General features: G+C 40.6%; 1 protein-coding gene across 1 annotated transcript in view; it reads right to left on the reverse strand.

Annotated features, from left to right (window-relative positions):
• Window positions 1-3,651: 3,651 nt before the first annotated feature.
• The window catches only part of MED20 (mediator complex subunit 20), a 52,293-nt gene continuing 39,540 nt past the window's right edge, over window positions 3,652-16,404 (reverse strand). The window contains exons 5-6 of the mRNA XM_061146696.1: window positions 10,258-10,331; window positions 3,652-3,962 (exon numbers count right to left, since the gene is read on the reverse strand). Coding sequence (XP_061002679.1) covers window positions 10,302-10,331 — 30 coding nt within the window. The 3' untranslated portion in view covers window positions 3,652-3,962; window positions 10,258-10,301. The remainder of the gene's footprint in view (window positions 3,963-10,257; window positions 10,332-16,404) is intronic.

Consider the following 16,404-nt stretch of genomic DNA (forward strand, 5'->3'; position numbering starts at 1 on the left):
AGGATGCCAAAGCAAACAGTAAAAGTTTTACTAAGAAGCAAGGTAAACTACACTTCAACTGGTATTTTCCTGAGTGTGCTTCCAACTGATATGACTGATGCAATCGCCTGGGAGTTCACTCTACCCCAAGGTAATTTTTACCCCCACAAATGGATCTAAACCTACCAGTCCAGATGAAGACATTCCCCAACTGCTCTCCAGACCAATAATTCCACTGGCCAAGGTAAGATTCCTATCTGTTTTGTTCTTGGGAAATACTGTTCTTTGTTAAGAAACTACATCTCTCCAGTGTTCTTGGTTGTTGAGTCCCCTTCTTTACAGTGATAACAGATTGTTGTTCTTGGTTGTTAAGTCCCCTTCTTTACAGTGATAACAGATTGATAGTTTGGGTTGGCATACATGTGCGCATGCAAGTGTGTATTTTATAGATCCATGAAATAAAAAAAAAAATCTGGGAACTACTGTTTTAGATAAAGTCCTCTTAGACCAAAGCCTTGGAGAGCCTTCTAACCTTCTAAGCCTATGATTCTAAATGGCACAGAGAAAGGCTTCTCATGGCAATTGCCAACATTGGTTTTGGGCTCTTGACTATGTTTTCTTTTGCAAAGAACTATTTCCTTATTAAAAGTACTTTTATTTCATCTTCAGCTTCCTACCCTATAAAATATTTATGGCACATATTTTTAATGTGTAATTTACAAATAAACTAGAGGCAATATGTGTGTGCATGCTAAGTCATTTTAGTCAAGTCCAACTCTTTGCAGCGCTATGGACTACAGCCTGCCAGGCTCCTCTGTCCAAGGGATTCTCCAGGCAAGAATACTAGAGTGGCTTGCTGTGCCTTCCTCCAGAGGATCTTCCCAACCCAGGTATCAAACCCACGTCTATGTTTCCTGCATTGGCAGGGGGGTTCTTTACAACTAGCAGCACCTGGGAAGCCCCCAGAGGCAGTATAGCATAGCACTTAAATGTTCAAAGCCAAACTTCTGGGGTTGGAGTTCTAGCTCTATCATTATTAGTTATATATGACCTTGGGAAAATAATCTTTCTGGGCCTCAGTTTCCTTCTCTGTAACAGGGAGACAATAACAGTTTATATTTCATAGGGTTGTTGTGAGAATTAAATGAGTTAACATCTGTAAAATGCTTACAGCAATGTCCGGCACACAGTCAGAGCTCAAGAAATGACTGTCAGTATATAAAACGACCCTGTAACTTGCTCCACATCACAAACTGGCACTGCCAGCGAAGGGAGGATTATGACTAGGATTATGCTGTCTGCTGAAATCCTTCCACTACCCACACAAACTCCTCTTCCCATTGGTCCAATAATATAAAGGTAATGTAGAGGTATCTGGGGGCAAATTCTTACTCCGGGCTCTTCTCAGTCAGCTTACATTAGGTTCCTGGACTCAGTTCAAGGGTGTGTGTGTCTGTGTGTGTCTGTGTGGTGTGTGTAGGCTTCCCCACACCAACGAGCAATTAATTCCTGGACGCCATCAGCGTGTCTGAGAATTCAACTGAATTCTGACACTATCTACCCAGAGATGGAATCAGATTCCACAGGTAAAGGGTTCAGTCCTACAAAACCATCTCTGCTTCAGACACCAATTGAAACCCCAATTTGTGACCTGTTGTTCTGACCAACTGGCTATTAATTAGAGGTTCCCATGACTCCCTCTTTGGGTTTGATGAATTTGCTAGAACGGCTCACAGAAGTTAGGAATCTCTGTTTACTTACTGTATTACCAGTTTATCATAAAGGATATGAATCAACAACTAGATGAAGAGATACAAAGGGCGAAGTCCTAAAGGGACTTCTGTTCTCATGGAACTCAGGGCCCAGCACAGTGGCACATGGAAACATTCTGGTTTCCCAGCATGGAAGCTCTTTGAACCCAAACCTTTTAGGTTTTTATGGTGGCTTTATTACATAGGCATGATTTCTTAAAACACTGAGCACTGGGGACTGATTCAATCTCCACCCCTCTCCCCACTGCAGAGGTCAGGTGGTGAAATGAAAAGTTCCCACCCTCTAATCACACAGGTGGTTCTGTGGGCAACCAGACCCTGTCCTTAAGTGCTTTTCAAAAGTCATTTCATTAACATAGCAAAATACACCTCCATCACGCAACACTTAGGAAATCCCATGGGGATTTGGAGCTGTGAGCCAGGAACTATGCACAAAGACCAAATATACGTGAGAAACATACTTTGGTCATATGCATGGTCAATATATATATATATATATTATAAATCACATTACTGCACACCTCTTCAAGTAGAATCCAACTTAGTCCCTCACAATCTGATCCTGCCAATTTAATGAGGCAGGTTTGTTTACAATTTAAAACCACCTTCTCCTAGATATTTTTCGGATGAAACACGCTTGCCCAATTCGAAATCTGACACACTTACGGCTTTAAGAATATGTAATATTAATCAACTTCACCACTTTCAGGAGCCTCTCTCTCAAGCATGCTCTCTGAGATGCTCTGCTTTGCATTCTCAAGTAGCTGCTGCGTGATGAGCTGCACAGATAGCTCAAGCAGAATACGGAAAGGAAACACTTTGAAGACACGCTAAAGCAAGACTTCAAATGATATAGCACCACTGGGGACTCGAGAGAAATCACAGCGGCTGATAAACCTAGGGAGCATCGACGAGCACCTGGAGTATTTCTTTCTGAAGAGAGGATGGCAGGTGCACACTATGCCAAACTCCGCACAGCTGCAAATCACGGACCAGCCTGGGAAGCTGGTGGGGACCCGCTGGCTAGGTGGTAATTATTGGTCAGTCATCTTCAGCTACAAAGGCTAAGGTGTAGCTCATTACATCTGTATTCTTCAACTGGTTATTTACCTCACAGCTAAAGTGATGGTTAGCCTCGAGGCATGTTCACCCATCTGCTAAAAAATAAAAATAGAATCATACACAAAGGGAAAACATATAAAGGGCTTAATAAAATTTGTAATTAGTCCTATGATAGATCATCTCTTCTTACTCCTCTCTGTACTTTATTATAGAAAAGTCCCTTAAAATCTGAGAAGGAAGTTTGATAAGCTCTAATGAAGTCTAAAAGTAGGAGTTGGTCTTTGTTTGCTTGCACCTGGAGTAGCCACTCTTCCTCCACAGGGCCATGTGCTTCAGCAGAAGCTGACTTCAGCACTAGATCCAGGGATGGGTCCTGTGAGGTCTCAGCCAGTTTGTGCATGGGCAATGGTCACAAGTCTAGCAGTGGGCATGTGGCCTAGCTTTGTCAATCAAACTGAAGGGGAAGGGCCTAATCCACATGCAGGTTGAATAATTCTGTATTGTATCTTGGACATTTTGAATATTGAGATTGAGTCTTGCTTAAATCCTAAGGAAAATGTTGATATTTGCTTTAGTAAGTAATCAACCTGGTTGGATTCAGATCACAAGTCCCAATCAACCCTTCTGTGAGGTATGGTCTAAATATCAGTTCTTCTATTGAGCCTGTGTGCCAGCGTATGGGAGCCGCAACTACAGAAGCCCGTACGTCCCAGAGCCTGTGCTCTGCAACAAGAGAAGCCACAGCAATGAGAAGAAGCCTCGCAGCAACAAGACCCAGCACAGCCATATATAAATAAATAAAATTATTTTTTTTAATTATAAATAAATAATTAAATATCAGCTCCTCATTGAAAGCCTACGCAGAGATATTAGGATCGTCTGGCATGAGTGCTAGCCAGTGGCCAGCCTAGGCCCTGGGCAGATATTTATCACACAATCAATTCTAATAGTTTTTGTGTGCTCTTCAGGACCAGATTCATGCAATGTGCTGTTGAGAAGGGGACCCGGGAGTTCACAGATAACTCTACAGGCTTGGTTTGCTGAGCTCCTCCTTCTCCACTGTCTTCCCAGGTATCTTTCAGTTCCTTTCTGTCTTCCAGCCAGAAAGCCAAGGCCTTTGTCATCTTGTTCTCTCACATATTTTGAGGGCTAGGGAGCAGGAAGACAAAGAGAAAGAAAAAAAAGTGAGGGGTCCTTTTTAGGACTATCGCTTCTCTAACTGGAGGGGACTCAAGGAGATAGTGAAGGACAGGGAGGCCTGGCGTGCTGCAGTTCACGGGGTCTCAAAGTGTCAGACACAACTTGGTGACTGAATAGCAATAGCGACTGGAGGGGAAGGCTCCCCTCCCTTAAGACTTCCAGGCCATTGTGGGCCCTGCTGCTGTCACTGCCAGTACGGACGGACGCCACAGGACTGCCTGGCGGCCGGGGCCTGGGAGAAGGGCGGGAGGCTTTCTTAAAGGAGGACGTGTCTACACCTCTTTCTCTGAGTGTCAGAGGCCTCCTTCCCCATCAAGTCAAGATTGGAGGGCTTCTCCTGGAGCTCTCTTTCCACGCCTGATGCCCACTTCCAGGTGTGGGCTGCACTCTGTCCAGGCCAGGGCATATTCACGGCTGTACTTCAAATCCTGGTCTTTTCTAACCCACCTGCTACTACTGACTTCTCAGAGTCCTTAAATTGCTGGTCCATGAGTTCTATCCAGGATTTTAGCTGCATTCAGCAGGAGACACTAGGCAGAGTGTGCTTACTTCGTCTTATCCAGAAATGGAACTCTCCAGAGGCAAGTATTTTTAAATGCAGTAGTCAAATATGGTTGTGTGTCTTATAAAATAATAGAAAATCCATAACTCCGTAGGTATCTTTTTTAGGGTGAGGAAGTAGGCTTTTAGGTTTAAAAAAAAAAAAAAGTAATCTGGTTTACAGAAAAACATTAAGTTAACTCAACAGATGTTACCGGACTGTGGTAAAAATCATGCAGTGGTATACACATGTCATAAGTTTGAGAAATGCTGATCTACAGAACAGAAGCCACTTGCTTTTTAGAGCTATTTATACAGTTCTATTTTACTATATATGAACCTGTTTATATTGTTTGTTTCATTAACTGACCTTGTGGTTGTTCCCTTCTGGCTATTATAGTCTATAGAATACTGGGGAAGAACAAGCAAGGTCATTCAGGGGCCTGTAAACAAAGCTTTCCTTGGCAAGATGGGTCTGAGGGACTTCCAAAGGAAAGAAAGTAGAAGGGAGCGTTACACACAGATCAGGCAGTAAGTGAAGAAGGCATGGATTCAGAAGTTACCTTCTTCTTTTAGAAGGCTGCCAAGGGAGGTGGTGGAGGCCAGTGTCGGGTGTTGCTCCTGGCCTGGCTTTGGGCCACAGGCCTCGCAGCCTGGATCTTTGCATCTGAGCCCACTTAGCCAATGCCACAGCAGACAGGATGTCTAGGCAATTCACGGACATGATCAAGGGTCCCCAGGACAGATGATGGCAAGGAGCCATGCAATCTACCATAACTCCTTCATAGCTTGCAACTCCCCCTAACAAAGAGTCTTCCAGAATATGAATGGACTCTCCTGAGACCACAGTCTCTTTCAGTAGTGCTTCACTTGGCAAGGTCCTGCTACCCAGGAAAATCTACCCAGCTTCACCATTACTGTGACATCTGAGGCCAAAGAAAGTGACGAAACTGTCCAGACTATCCTCAAGTCTATATACAGTGAGAAGTACCCGGATGAAGCGCCCCTCTGGGGAATATTCTCCCAGGTAAACCTAGAAGATAATGGTGTCACAGACATTAAATTATCAGCATTGCAGGCAAGAAGAAAGCGCTGGTATAGTGATGCTCTTTACTTTAGTGACAGCTATGCATAAAACTTAAGTGAAAGGGCAGATCAAGTTAAAACTATAAGAGAAGAAAAGCAACAAAAAGAAGCAGAAGCAGCTGGAAAGCAATTATTTCATGGCATTCCTGATATAATTGAGAATTTCTTAAGTTGGAAGGCCAAGTTTGATGCAGAACTCCTGGAAATTAAAAAGGTTAAAATAATCTTTAGAGATGACTTTTGGCCATTCACATTTTGCATGTCAGCTTCTTTTTCCATTAATATTCTAATAGTATTCCCAGTCGTGTGCGTTCAGAAATGGCTGAAGTTGTGAGTGATACAAGAGACATCCAAATGCTGAGCAGGAGTCTGATGGCCGCATTAGTTAACCTTACAGTCATTATTAAGTGATTCCATCTAATGAGCTAAGTAGTCTCCTTCTGTATAAAAGTCTATTAAACAAATTATAGAGTCTTGGGAGCAACTCACCAGGCAATGAAAATCTCACACATATCTGAACATTTTTTTCTTCAACAAATAAAAAACAATTAGAATAAATTTAACATCAGTTGGTACTGAATTTTTTAAAAAGTTACACTTCTTGACAAAAGTGGTGCTAACTTTGAAAACAAGATAAGATTAAAACAACCACAATACGGGTGACTGGATAGGCCCACTTTTATTGTTATATTGGGGTTCTAGATAAGAATTGAAAAATCCCAAACCGTTTGGTGCCTTAAAAAAAATAATTTCAAAATGTCAAGCAGCTCCCACTTTATTCTCAGTTCTTAGCCAGAGAGAAACAGCAGTGTTCAAGATCCACAGTAGCTACACTGCCATGAACCCAGACTGCCCTGAAGAGGAAGCTGTCACTACAGCAAAAGACTCAAAGGCTGAGATGGAAGCCCCATGAGGGTAGAGGGGTTTTTTTTTTGCTGTTGTTCACTGAAATTTCCAGCCCTAGAACAAGACTGAGACATCACAGATGCTCAATTAATACTGAAAAATAAAAGGCTGTCCAGGAAGGCCTTCTGGTCCTCCCAAAGTTGGGAACAACAAATAAAAGAACATTCGGAATCTGGGATATATCAGTGGGGTCATTGGCAAGGTTGGATGGTGTGCTTTCTTAAAACCAAACCCTCCTTTTTCCTTTAAGTGCAGGTTTCCACAGATCCTGATAATCTCAATCATACCCTCTAGCACAATTATGGAAAAGGAACAGAACTTTAACTTTTCTAACCTGGGGGACACAGCTGCACTCAATTGGAATGTCACTAGAATCTGCATAGGGGTGCTGTGGGCAGGCACAGTCCGCCCAGTCACTGGAGAGAGCGCCATGACTTTCTTGCCTATGTTGGGGTCATTGTAATACGCTAATGTAGAAATAAACCTCAGTAATTATCATTATATATCTAGTGAGAAAAGTGGTTGTATGTTACATTTTTACAAATCTTTTAAATGCCTGGAATAAGTAAGACAGCTGGATTCCGCTATTTCTTTTTTTCTTTCTTTCTTTCCAAGAAGAGGAAATGTGTTTATTTATTTTTAAACTTTCTGTTTTATATTGGAGTACAGCCAATTAACAGTGTCGTAGTAATTTTAGGTACACAGCAAAGGGACTCAGTCACACACACACATGTACCCATTCTCCCCTAAACTCCCCCTCCCCTCCCATCCAGGCTGCCACATAACGCTGAGCAGAGTTCCCTGTGTGGTACAGTAGGTCCTTGCTGGCTATCCATTTTAAATATAGCAGAGTATTCATGTAGGTCCCACACTCCCTCTCTCTTCCCTCCATTCTTTGTACATCATGTTGTCTTTGGGAAACTCCACTGCACTCATACGCAAGTATGTTTTAATACTGTTATGAAAACAGCTTTGACTCCCAAAAGAGTTTCAGGGGCTCCTGGGCCACCCTTTAAGACACTGTGGTAAAGAGCATCTAAGTGTGGTAAAGAGTATGCTAAGAGCCGGAACTGTGATGAACATTCAGAAGGGACTCTCAAACAAGGAAAGAGAGTTCAAAAAGATGGAGGGGGAAAGCATCACTGCTTGTAGCCACACTTTACAGGAAAGCCGAAATATTTCAAGTGTGCTTGTGTTACTTTAAATGTTGCTTACTCTTTGTACTTTACCATATTTCAACAGGAAATGAAATTGTTACTTGAAGAAAAGAAAAGCCAGTATTTCTCTCTGACAAGACAAAACAAAACAAAAACCAAAAACCACGGACTCTAACTCCTTCCAGTTCCTATACAAATGTCGACTGCTCATGTACATTTACTATTTAGCCCATCACTTATAAGTGACACTCTAATTATGAGACCCATAAGTTGCTTTTTCTCCTGCCTTTTCTTCTCTTCAACAACTTCCTGATGACTGTCAGTCAAATATTATTTAACAGGACAAAAGAACAATTTCTAATTACCAATCAGTTCCAAACTGCTGCACAGTTCAATCTTTCTGTCTGCATGTTTCCATGAACAGCAATTAAATAGTAATCTACAAATCAACTCACTTCTTAACATGTACCATTCCTTAGCTAGATTCAGGTGATTTCTATCTACTACAAACAATTCATGAAGAAGTAAAACAGTTGTATTCATTTAAGTATGGTCAAGAAAAAAGTAATTATTTATGAATCTCACATCATCTCACACCATTATTTTTCCCAAACTTTAAGAAGAAGCATGATTTTAAATTTTCTTTCCCACAAGCAAGCAGAAACAGATTGGTTATGGTATTATGGTTATTGGTCAGGTGGTATTTGACTTTATTATCTTATTTAAATCCACGTGCACCTTAGTAAACCTTCTAAGTTGATTAAAAACTAGGCCAGTACCCCAATGGTCAACAGCACAGGCTCCAGAGTGGAGGACCTGGGTTTGAATCCTGAAGCTGCTACTTGTGATGTGACTTTGAGCAAGTTAATCGATGCCTCATTTTTCTCAGCTTTTAAAATGAAGATAATAACAGCATCTGCCTCATAAGTGGATGACAGGATTAAATTCACTAATGAATAAATGAGCAAAGCACTTAGAATGGTGCCTGACACAGAATAAATACTCAGTGAATGTCAACCTCTGTTTTTATATATTTGTCTTCTAAAATAGTCACAACAGAAAAAAATTGTCCATTATAATCTAATAGAGCCCTGGAACAATACAAAAGGGAAATATTAAAAAGAAATGACTGTTTTGGTGTCCTTCTCTCTTAAAATAAGTAGCTGCCTGTATCACCTAAGGAAGTGCTGACTAGCCATGGAAAAGATACCAGACATTTTCAAAACTATTGTGATTCTGTGAAACAAGGAGAAAAGACTACTCAAGAAGACTTGTCCTTCAAAATAGATGAAAGGAATCTTAACAGAAAATGTAACACAGCTATCTAGAAACAAGAGAACTGTGCATCCTTTTTGACACAGATACTTTTATGCACAAGATAAAACTATCACAGCCCGAAGATGCTTGTCAGTTCATACATACCTGTAAGCACTATTTACACCACCTGACATGTAGTAAGAGATGAGGGTGTATGACTGTTCTCACACACAGTCTTGTGGCCCACTCTAAGAAAAATGAAGCTTGAAGCCAAAAAAGAAAACATTCATGAAAAAATTTAAAAATCCTTGACATCAGGGTTGACTTTATCCAAGAAGGTTTACCTCTCACAGTGTATCAGAAGATTCATCTATGGAAGGCTGGTACATAAAAATGCTAACTGGGATACATAAGAAAACTATAATTAACATTTACTGAACACTCACTATGTTTTGGGCATTATTCCAAGTTTTTTTTTTAATATAGATTAACTAATTAATCTTCAACATCACTATGAGATGGCATTTTATTGTTCCCACTTATAACCAAGGAACTGAGGCACAGAGAAATTAACCTGCCTAAATGTCAAGCTAATAATGGCTAGTCAAAAAAGGTCTGGCTCCTAAGCCCAAGTTTTTAACCAGTAGGCAAAGAAAAAGACACATCATGCACTCACATATCTGGGGCAGGGTGGGGGTTGGGGGGGGTGGCTAAGATTCTGACAGAATGTTTTTGTTATTTGTAATGTTTGAATTATTGACAATAAGCATGTATGGACTTGTATAATTTAAATTTTTGATATCATAAATTTAGTAACACCTTTTTATTGGATTTTCCGTGGAATTCTATTTGATTACCACCTGACACACAATCTGCACTTGGCTAAAGAACGGATCCCCAGGGTGAACCTAACATCACGGCAGCTGGCAGTATTTGGAGCGCAGAAGGGGTTGCTAACACTCTTGACAGGTCATGACAGATACAGTCTCTATCCAACCAACAGTAAGCTTCACGACTTACCCAAGGACTGTTTTACCATGGGGGCTGGTCTCCAGGTCCTGCGTTTATTTTCAAATATAGCTGTGTCTCCTCTTAAGTTAATTCATAGCATTTAGAAAGTCACAAGGGTAAGAAGAAAGAAGGTGATGAAAGAAAGAAGGTGATAAGACAAAGACAGTGACTGAGCAGTCACCCGTTAACAGGACACCAGTCCTGGCCACCTACTGAAGCCTAGTATTACATAATGCTATTGTGAATAGTTTTCACGAACAACTTTTTATTACAGCTTTATTTCTTACCCATTAAACAAGTTTTTCCCATCTTCTTCCATATTACTCCACAGTCATTGGTTAGGTTTCCTCGTCTCTATTACCTACAGGGGGGAAAAATCTGTAAGGTCAGGCTGCTATATAGCAAGAGAAAAGCAATTTCATGAATTTTATTTATAAATTCAAAAACAGGATCAGTATATTACAATACAGTTTAGTGAACTCCCCATAAGTCCTCAAAATCAAGGTAAAAGAGTGGGGGAAAAAGCTGTAATTTTTTTTTCAGCTAAGAGCAATCAAACATTAAGTCATTTATGAATAGACTGATGGAAGTATGAAAGGTTTACTTCCTGAAAAGATGCACTTCTGTGTTTATTTTAGGTTTTAAAGATTACACACTGCCTTGGCATATAACTTGAAACTGTCAGAAAAACCAAAACAAATTCATGGCAACAAAAATAATTGTGTTTCAAAAGCCCAAATTCTTTTTGTGTAAGTGAAACAGGTAATGATGCCAGATGCCAAGAGGTGACGTCTTTGTGTTAGGTGGGTTCATGACTTTTAGGGAAGCAGCATACATTCTATGCACAAGAACACTGTATTAGTCTAAGTCGTCTAGAATTTGGACACATTACGTGCACAAACACTTTTTAGGTTTCTGACACTGTATTCAGGACACAGGATTCAATAAGCTTGAGATTAAATCACCGTCTGCCACCATGTAACAAGATGAAAAGTTCTCTATTTTGCCATCCTAGTAGCTAACACAATAATTCCTCTTAGAAGACACTCTCAAAAAAAAAAAAAAAAAAAGAAAAAAGAAATGAGAGGAAAAAAAAAAAGACACTCTCTTTGTGAAAATATGTTCCCTCAATAGGGTCTCCCACCACTCAGGTCCAGTCCCCTTGGGGTTGATGGTTCCCTGCAGAATGGCTGTCAAAATCCCAGAATGATGGTCAAGAAAGGGGAACTGCTTTACATTAGATGAGGAGAACTTGTTGTTTTATCTCTGAAAGGAACAAACAGAAGGATGATGAGAGGGACAGGAAGATTAGAAAAGAATAGTATAGCAGAATGAAGCTGGGATTGAGGGGGAAGTGAAGTTCTCTAGTCAAGGGAGGTCTGGAACATTTTCAGAACAAGGATGCCTTAATGGGAAGTTGCATGAATGCAATATAGGGCTCACCCACCTCTGTTTTACCTCCTTTCTTCAGTTAGGTGTACTAAAAACACAAATGCCCTGTATGGACAGGGCCTTTCTGAGAATCAGAGAAGGAGCCCAGTATCGCATCTGAGGACATCATGCTGTGTGTCAGAGGCACAAGACAAGAAAAACAGGGGCCCAGGAGGCAGAAGCAATTGCATGATGGTAAAATCCAGGAAATGCACAAATATTTTTAGGAAGAGAAGAGCTTACAATTTGCACACATTCTAGGTTGGGGGTTTGAGGCAATCTTACTCAGGAAGCTAAGCTGACACTGTATGGATGGGGGTTTTACAACTATACACTTTCCCTTGTTGCTTTAGCTGGGGGGAGGGACACACCGTGCCACTTGTGGGATCTTAGTTTCCCAACCAGAGACTGAACCCACACCCTTGGCGGTGAAAGCACAGGGTCCTAACCACTGGACCACCAGGGAATTCCTCATAAAATTTCCCTCTTTCATGTCCAAATTTTCAACCCTACTTTTAATATAAAAACAGCAAATGATTAAAACTTAACTTAATTACTCTTGAATCCAAGTTACAGAAATAGCTATTAATTTGTCGAGCAGTGACTTCAATACTTATGATGGTGATCTTGAAAACTATTAGGTCCTATTGCAGTGATTTGTTCTATATATCTGAATTTCCACCACCCTCCATTCAAAACTATATTACAGTAGTATAAACAATATAAATGGGACCTAGATGGAAAATATTTGAATGAGGGTAGTCTTATTAATAGTTTGAAGTTAATTCTTCAATTCCATTATAATTTTCCAGTTTTCAAGTCTCTGTTATTAGAGATAAACTCCCAAACAAGCAAATTCCAATTGTACCTATTATAAGTGAAACCTGCTGAACTCTCAGGCTTTGTGGCATGTGCAAGGCAAGAAGAGTATAGGATACAGAGTAACAGAGACCAGTTATCATCACAGTGGCCGTGCCAGACCTTACGCAAGCAATTTAATTTCTCTAAGCTTGTTTTCTCATCTGTGTCAGAGCACCGGCATAAGGATTAAACAAAAATGCAGGTAAAATCCTAGTAAGCTGCCTGGCACATTGTTGTTGCTTAGTCGCTAAGTCGAGTCCGACTCTTTGTGACCCCGTGGACTGTACCCCACCAGGCTCCTCTGTTCGTGGGATTCTCCAGGCAAGAACACCAGAGTGGGTTGCCATTTCCTTCTTCAGGGGATCTTCCCAACCCAGAGATGTGAACCCACATCTCCTGCATTGACAGACAGATTCTTTACAACTAAGCCACCTGGGAAGCCCAGCCTACCACAGAGCTGATGACTAAGAAAAGTTTAGTTTCCTTCCTTTATCTTGCTACATTTACAGTAATTTTCAGGGGTTGAGGAGAAAATCCTTTCTTGAGAACTTTACTCAACTTACTTTTATCCTGCCAAACAATAACAATAATGATGATGATGATAGCTGCCGAGGATCCTTCTTCTATAGCCTTTAAAGTGTACCAGACACTCAACTAAGCACTCTAACATATAGTGGGTTGGCCAAAAGTTTTGTTCGGGCTTTTCTATAAAATGTTATGTAAAAACCCACGTGAGCTTTTTGGCCAACCCAATATTAACTCAGTCAGTCCTCACAATAACTGTGAGGTAGGTATTATCTTTATTCACATTTCACAGACATTGAAACTGAGATTCAGAACTTTCCTGGTGGTCCAGTGGTTAAGAATCTGCCTGCCAATGCAGAGGGCATGGGTTCGATCCCCGGTCTGGGAAGATTCCATATGCAATGGGGCCACTAAGCCCATGTGCCACAACTACTGAGTCTGTGCTTGAGAGTCCAGGAACTACAACTCCTAAGCCCGTGTGCCACAACTACTGAAGCCTGTGAGCCCTAGAGCCCATGCTCTGCAACAAGAGAAGCCACCACAAAGAGAAGCCTGCGTACCGCAACTAGAAAGTAGCCCTTGCTTGCTGCAACTAGAGAAAGCCCATGCACAGCAATGAAGACCCAGTATAACCAAAAATAAATAAATAAATAATAAAAATGCAATGAAAAAAATTTTAAAGAAAGAAACCAAGGTACAAATAAGTTCAACTGTTAAAAAGTGGCAGAGCTAGGATTCCAACCCAGGTTTCTACTCTTAAGAGATACCAGCTACCAGGGACTAACATCAAGGTGACAACGGCAATGTGTTTTCTTTAAGGGCGCTCTAATATTAATGTAGGGGATGTTCAGATGGTTTACCAAGTAGAACAGATTCATATTTTAGGTAATTAAAGTTATCTAAACTATATAATTTATACATAATTAAAATACAGTTTTACATTTATATGCCTCAAAATGTTTTATTACATATTTCATAGTTTTACATTTATTAACCTCCTGGAGGACAGCAGTAGCATCTTATTTTACTAATTGTGGACATCAGTGGTGTCCTAGTGCTCATTAGGTGCTCAGTAAATACTGATGAAAGAATGAAGAGAGTGGTTATTAAACTGAGAAAAAATTTTCAAGTTCATCTGTTATTTCCATGGTGGCTTATTTCCCACCACCCATTCACTCCTTATCTGCAAGACTTTGCTGGATTTAAGTGTTTTCCCAGTCTATTCCATTTTTGGTCTATTCCAACTTATGAGCTCAGGTAGCAAAATGTCTTATGACAAAAAGTCTCAAGTATACAATTAATCAGAAGACTCATGCATGAATGCAAGCATGTAACATATTGTTATGGTTTTCAAATGCTTCCACACACACGTCTGAGATGCCTCAAGACAATCCTGAGAGTACAAAGAAGGTATGATAATCCAGGAAGCTACATCAATGCTGATTGCTTTGGAATGAAAACGTAGTCTCATGTCTGAGCCAAAGAACCAATGGCTCAGAACCTGAGTTTGATGTTTTCTCTGTAATTGGGTACAAAGTCTATGAGTGACATATTTTTAAGTCATAATGTCATAAATACATTTTTAAGTCATGAATGTTCAGTCATATCCAATTAAAGTAAAAAGAGGCCAAAAGGCTTGGAAGATACAAAGGCAGAGGAAACTCACACAACTAGATAAGGAAAAGTTTTACATGCATCTACAACTAAATAAGGGCTTCTCTGGTAGCTCAGACAGTAAATCATCTGCCTTTATGCGGGAGACCCAGGTTTGATTCCTGGGTCGGGAAGATCCCCTGGAGAAGGAAATGGCAACCCACTCCAGTATTCTTGCCTGGAAAATCCCATGGACTGAGGATCCTGGTAAGCTACAGTCCATGGGGTCGCAAAGAGTCGGACATGACTGAGCGACTTCACTTTCACTTTTCATAACTAAATAAAGAGACCTCATATAAAATTTAAGTACTGCACAATTAAATCTCTCTTGGCTGCTAAGTTAGGAAGCCCAGTACAGACTGTTGGGAAGAGACAGAGAGATTAGGTATCAGGGAGCCTGGGCTTCAGTCCACACTCTGCCACTGAAGAGCTATGTGATTCCCAGTTTCATTCAAAGAAACATAAAACATTGCACAGTATGGATAGCATGAACAAGGGCTCAAGATCTGCTGACTTTACTGTTCTAAGTTATTAGTTTGCCATGGATTTTACCCATTGGGCTTCCCTGATAGCTCAGTTGGTAAAGAATCCACCTGCAATGCAGGAGACACAGTTTGATTCCTGGGTTGGGAATATCCCCTGGAGAAGGGAAAGGTTACCCACTCCAGTATTCTGGCCTGGAGAATTCCATGGACTACATAGTCCATGGGGTCACAAAGAGTCTGACACGACCGAGCGATGTTAACTTTCACTTTCACTTTACCCATTAATGGCCCTGGCATGATAATTTAAGTTCAAATTCAGAATCTCTGAACAGAAACGCAAAACAGACAGATTTATGATTTTATGTGAAATGCAAAGGGTGCTGGGAGCACATTTACACTCTTTGACCTTAATGCAGAATAATCTAGGTGGTAAAATCTAAGTTCATTTACAAAATGAATCTTATATACAGAATTCCCCACCCCCCGCCCCGCACTGCTGCCCCGTTTTAAAATGAAGGTTTATCTCAAATTTTACTTCTTACGCAGTACTTTTCTTTAAGATTTTTTTTTTTTTTTTTAATGTGGACCATTTTCAAAGGCCCTGTTCAATTTGTTAAAGCATTGTTTCTGTTCTATGTTTTGGTCCATTGGCCACAAGGCATGTGGGATCCTAGAACCCTGACCAGAGACGGAACCTGCACCCCTGGCATTGGAAAGCAAAGTCCCATCACTGGACCACCAGGGACATCTTGGCAATACCTTGTTAACATTAATAAAATATTCATACTTTCAATTAAAATTTTCACATGGTATTTACCACTGCAAACTTTATCATCTTTCCATGGATACATTTCTGTGTTAGAACAAAACATTTCATGTTGTTTTACCCTTCTTAAATAAAAACAATTTGGGATCAATATGGTGTACAAGAGATTCAGAGTCTCAGATTGAAAGATTAGCAAGCACCACATTAAAATTTTTCTTCCCTAAATGCCTGTGTGGTGGTTAGAATCAAAAAGGTTTTAGAAATCCACCTGCCTTATTGATTGACATTCATATCTGATAAGATACTAAATGGATCTGTTAATTTATAATAGGAATAAGAACATGGGAGAGTGAGAAAGCCTTAGATTTAGAATCAGAAGACTTGGGTTTAAGCCTCATGTTATCCACTTATTAGCAATGTGAGCTTGGGCAACTCACGAACTTCTTGGGACCCCTATGTCCTCACTTGTTAATGGATATAATATCAGCTCTGCTCCTTCCCAAGACTGCTGTGAAGATCAAACAAGGAAATGCATATGTAAGTGCACGGTAAACTGATGAGAGCTGCCCGTGAGTGGGCTTCTCTTCCCCTCCCACCAAGGAAAGCAGAGGCTTTAGGTCACTACTCTGGTGAGAGGAGGCACAGATATTCAAATGTTCCAGGGACTTGGGGGCATGCTAGGATAAAAGAGTTTGGTCACTCATGCAGAGCTC

This window comes from Dama dama, chromosome 7, assembly GCF_033118175.1.
Source record: "Dama dama isolate Ldn47 chromosome 7, ASM3311817v1, whole genome shotgun sequence".
Taxonomy (NCBI): Eukaryota; Metazoa; Chordata; class Mammalia; order Artiodactyla; family Cervidae; genus Dama; species Dama dama.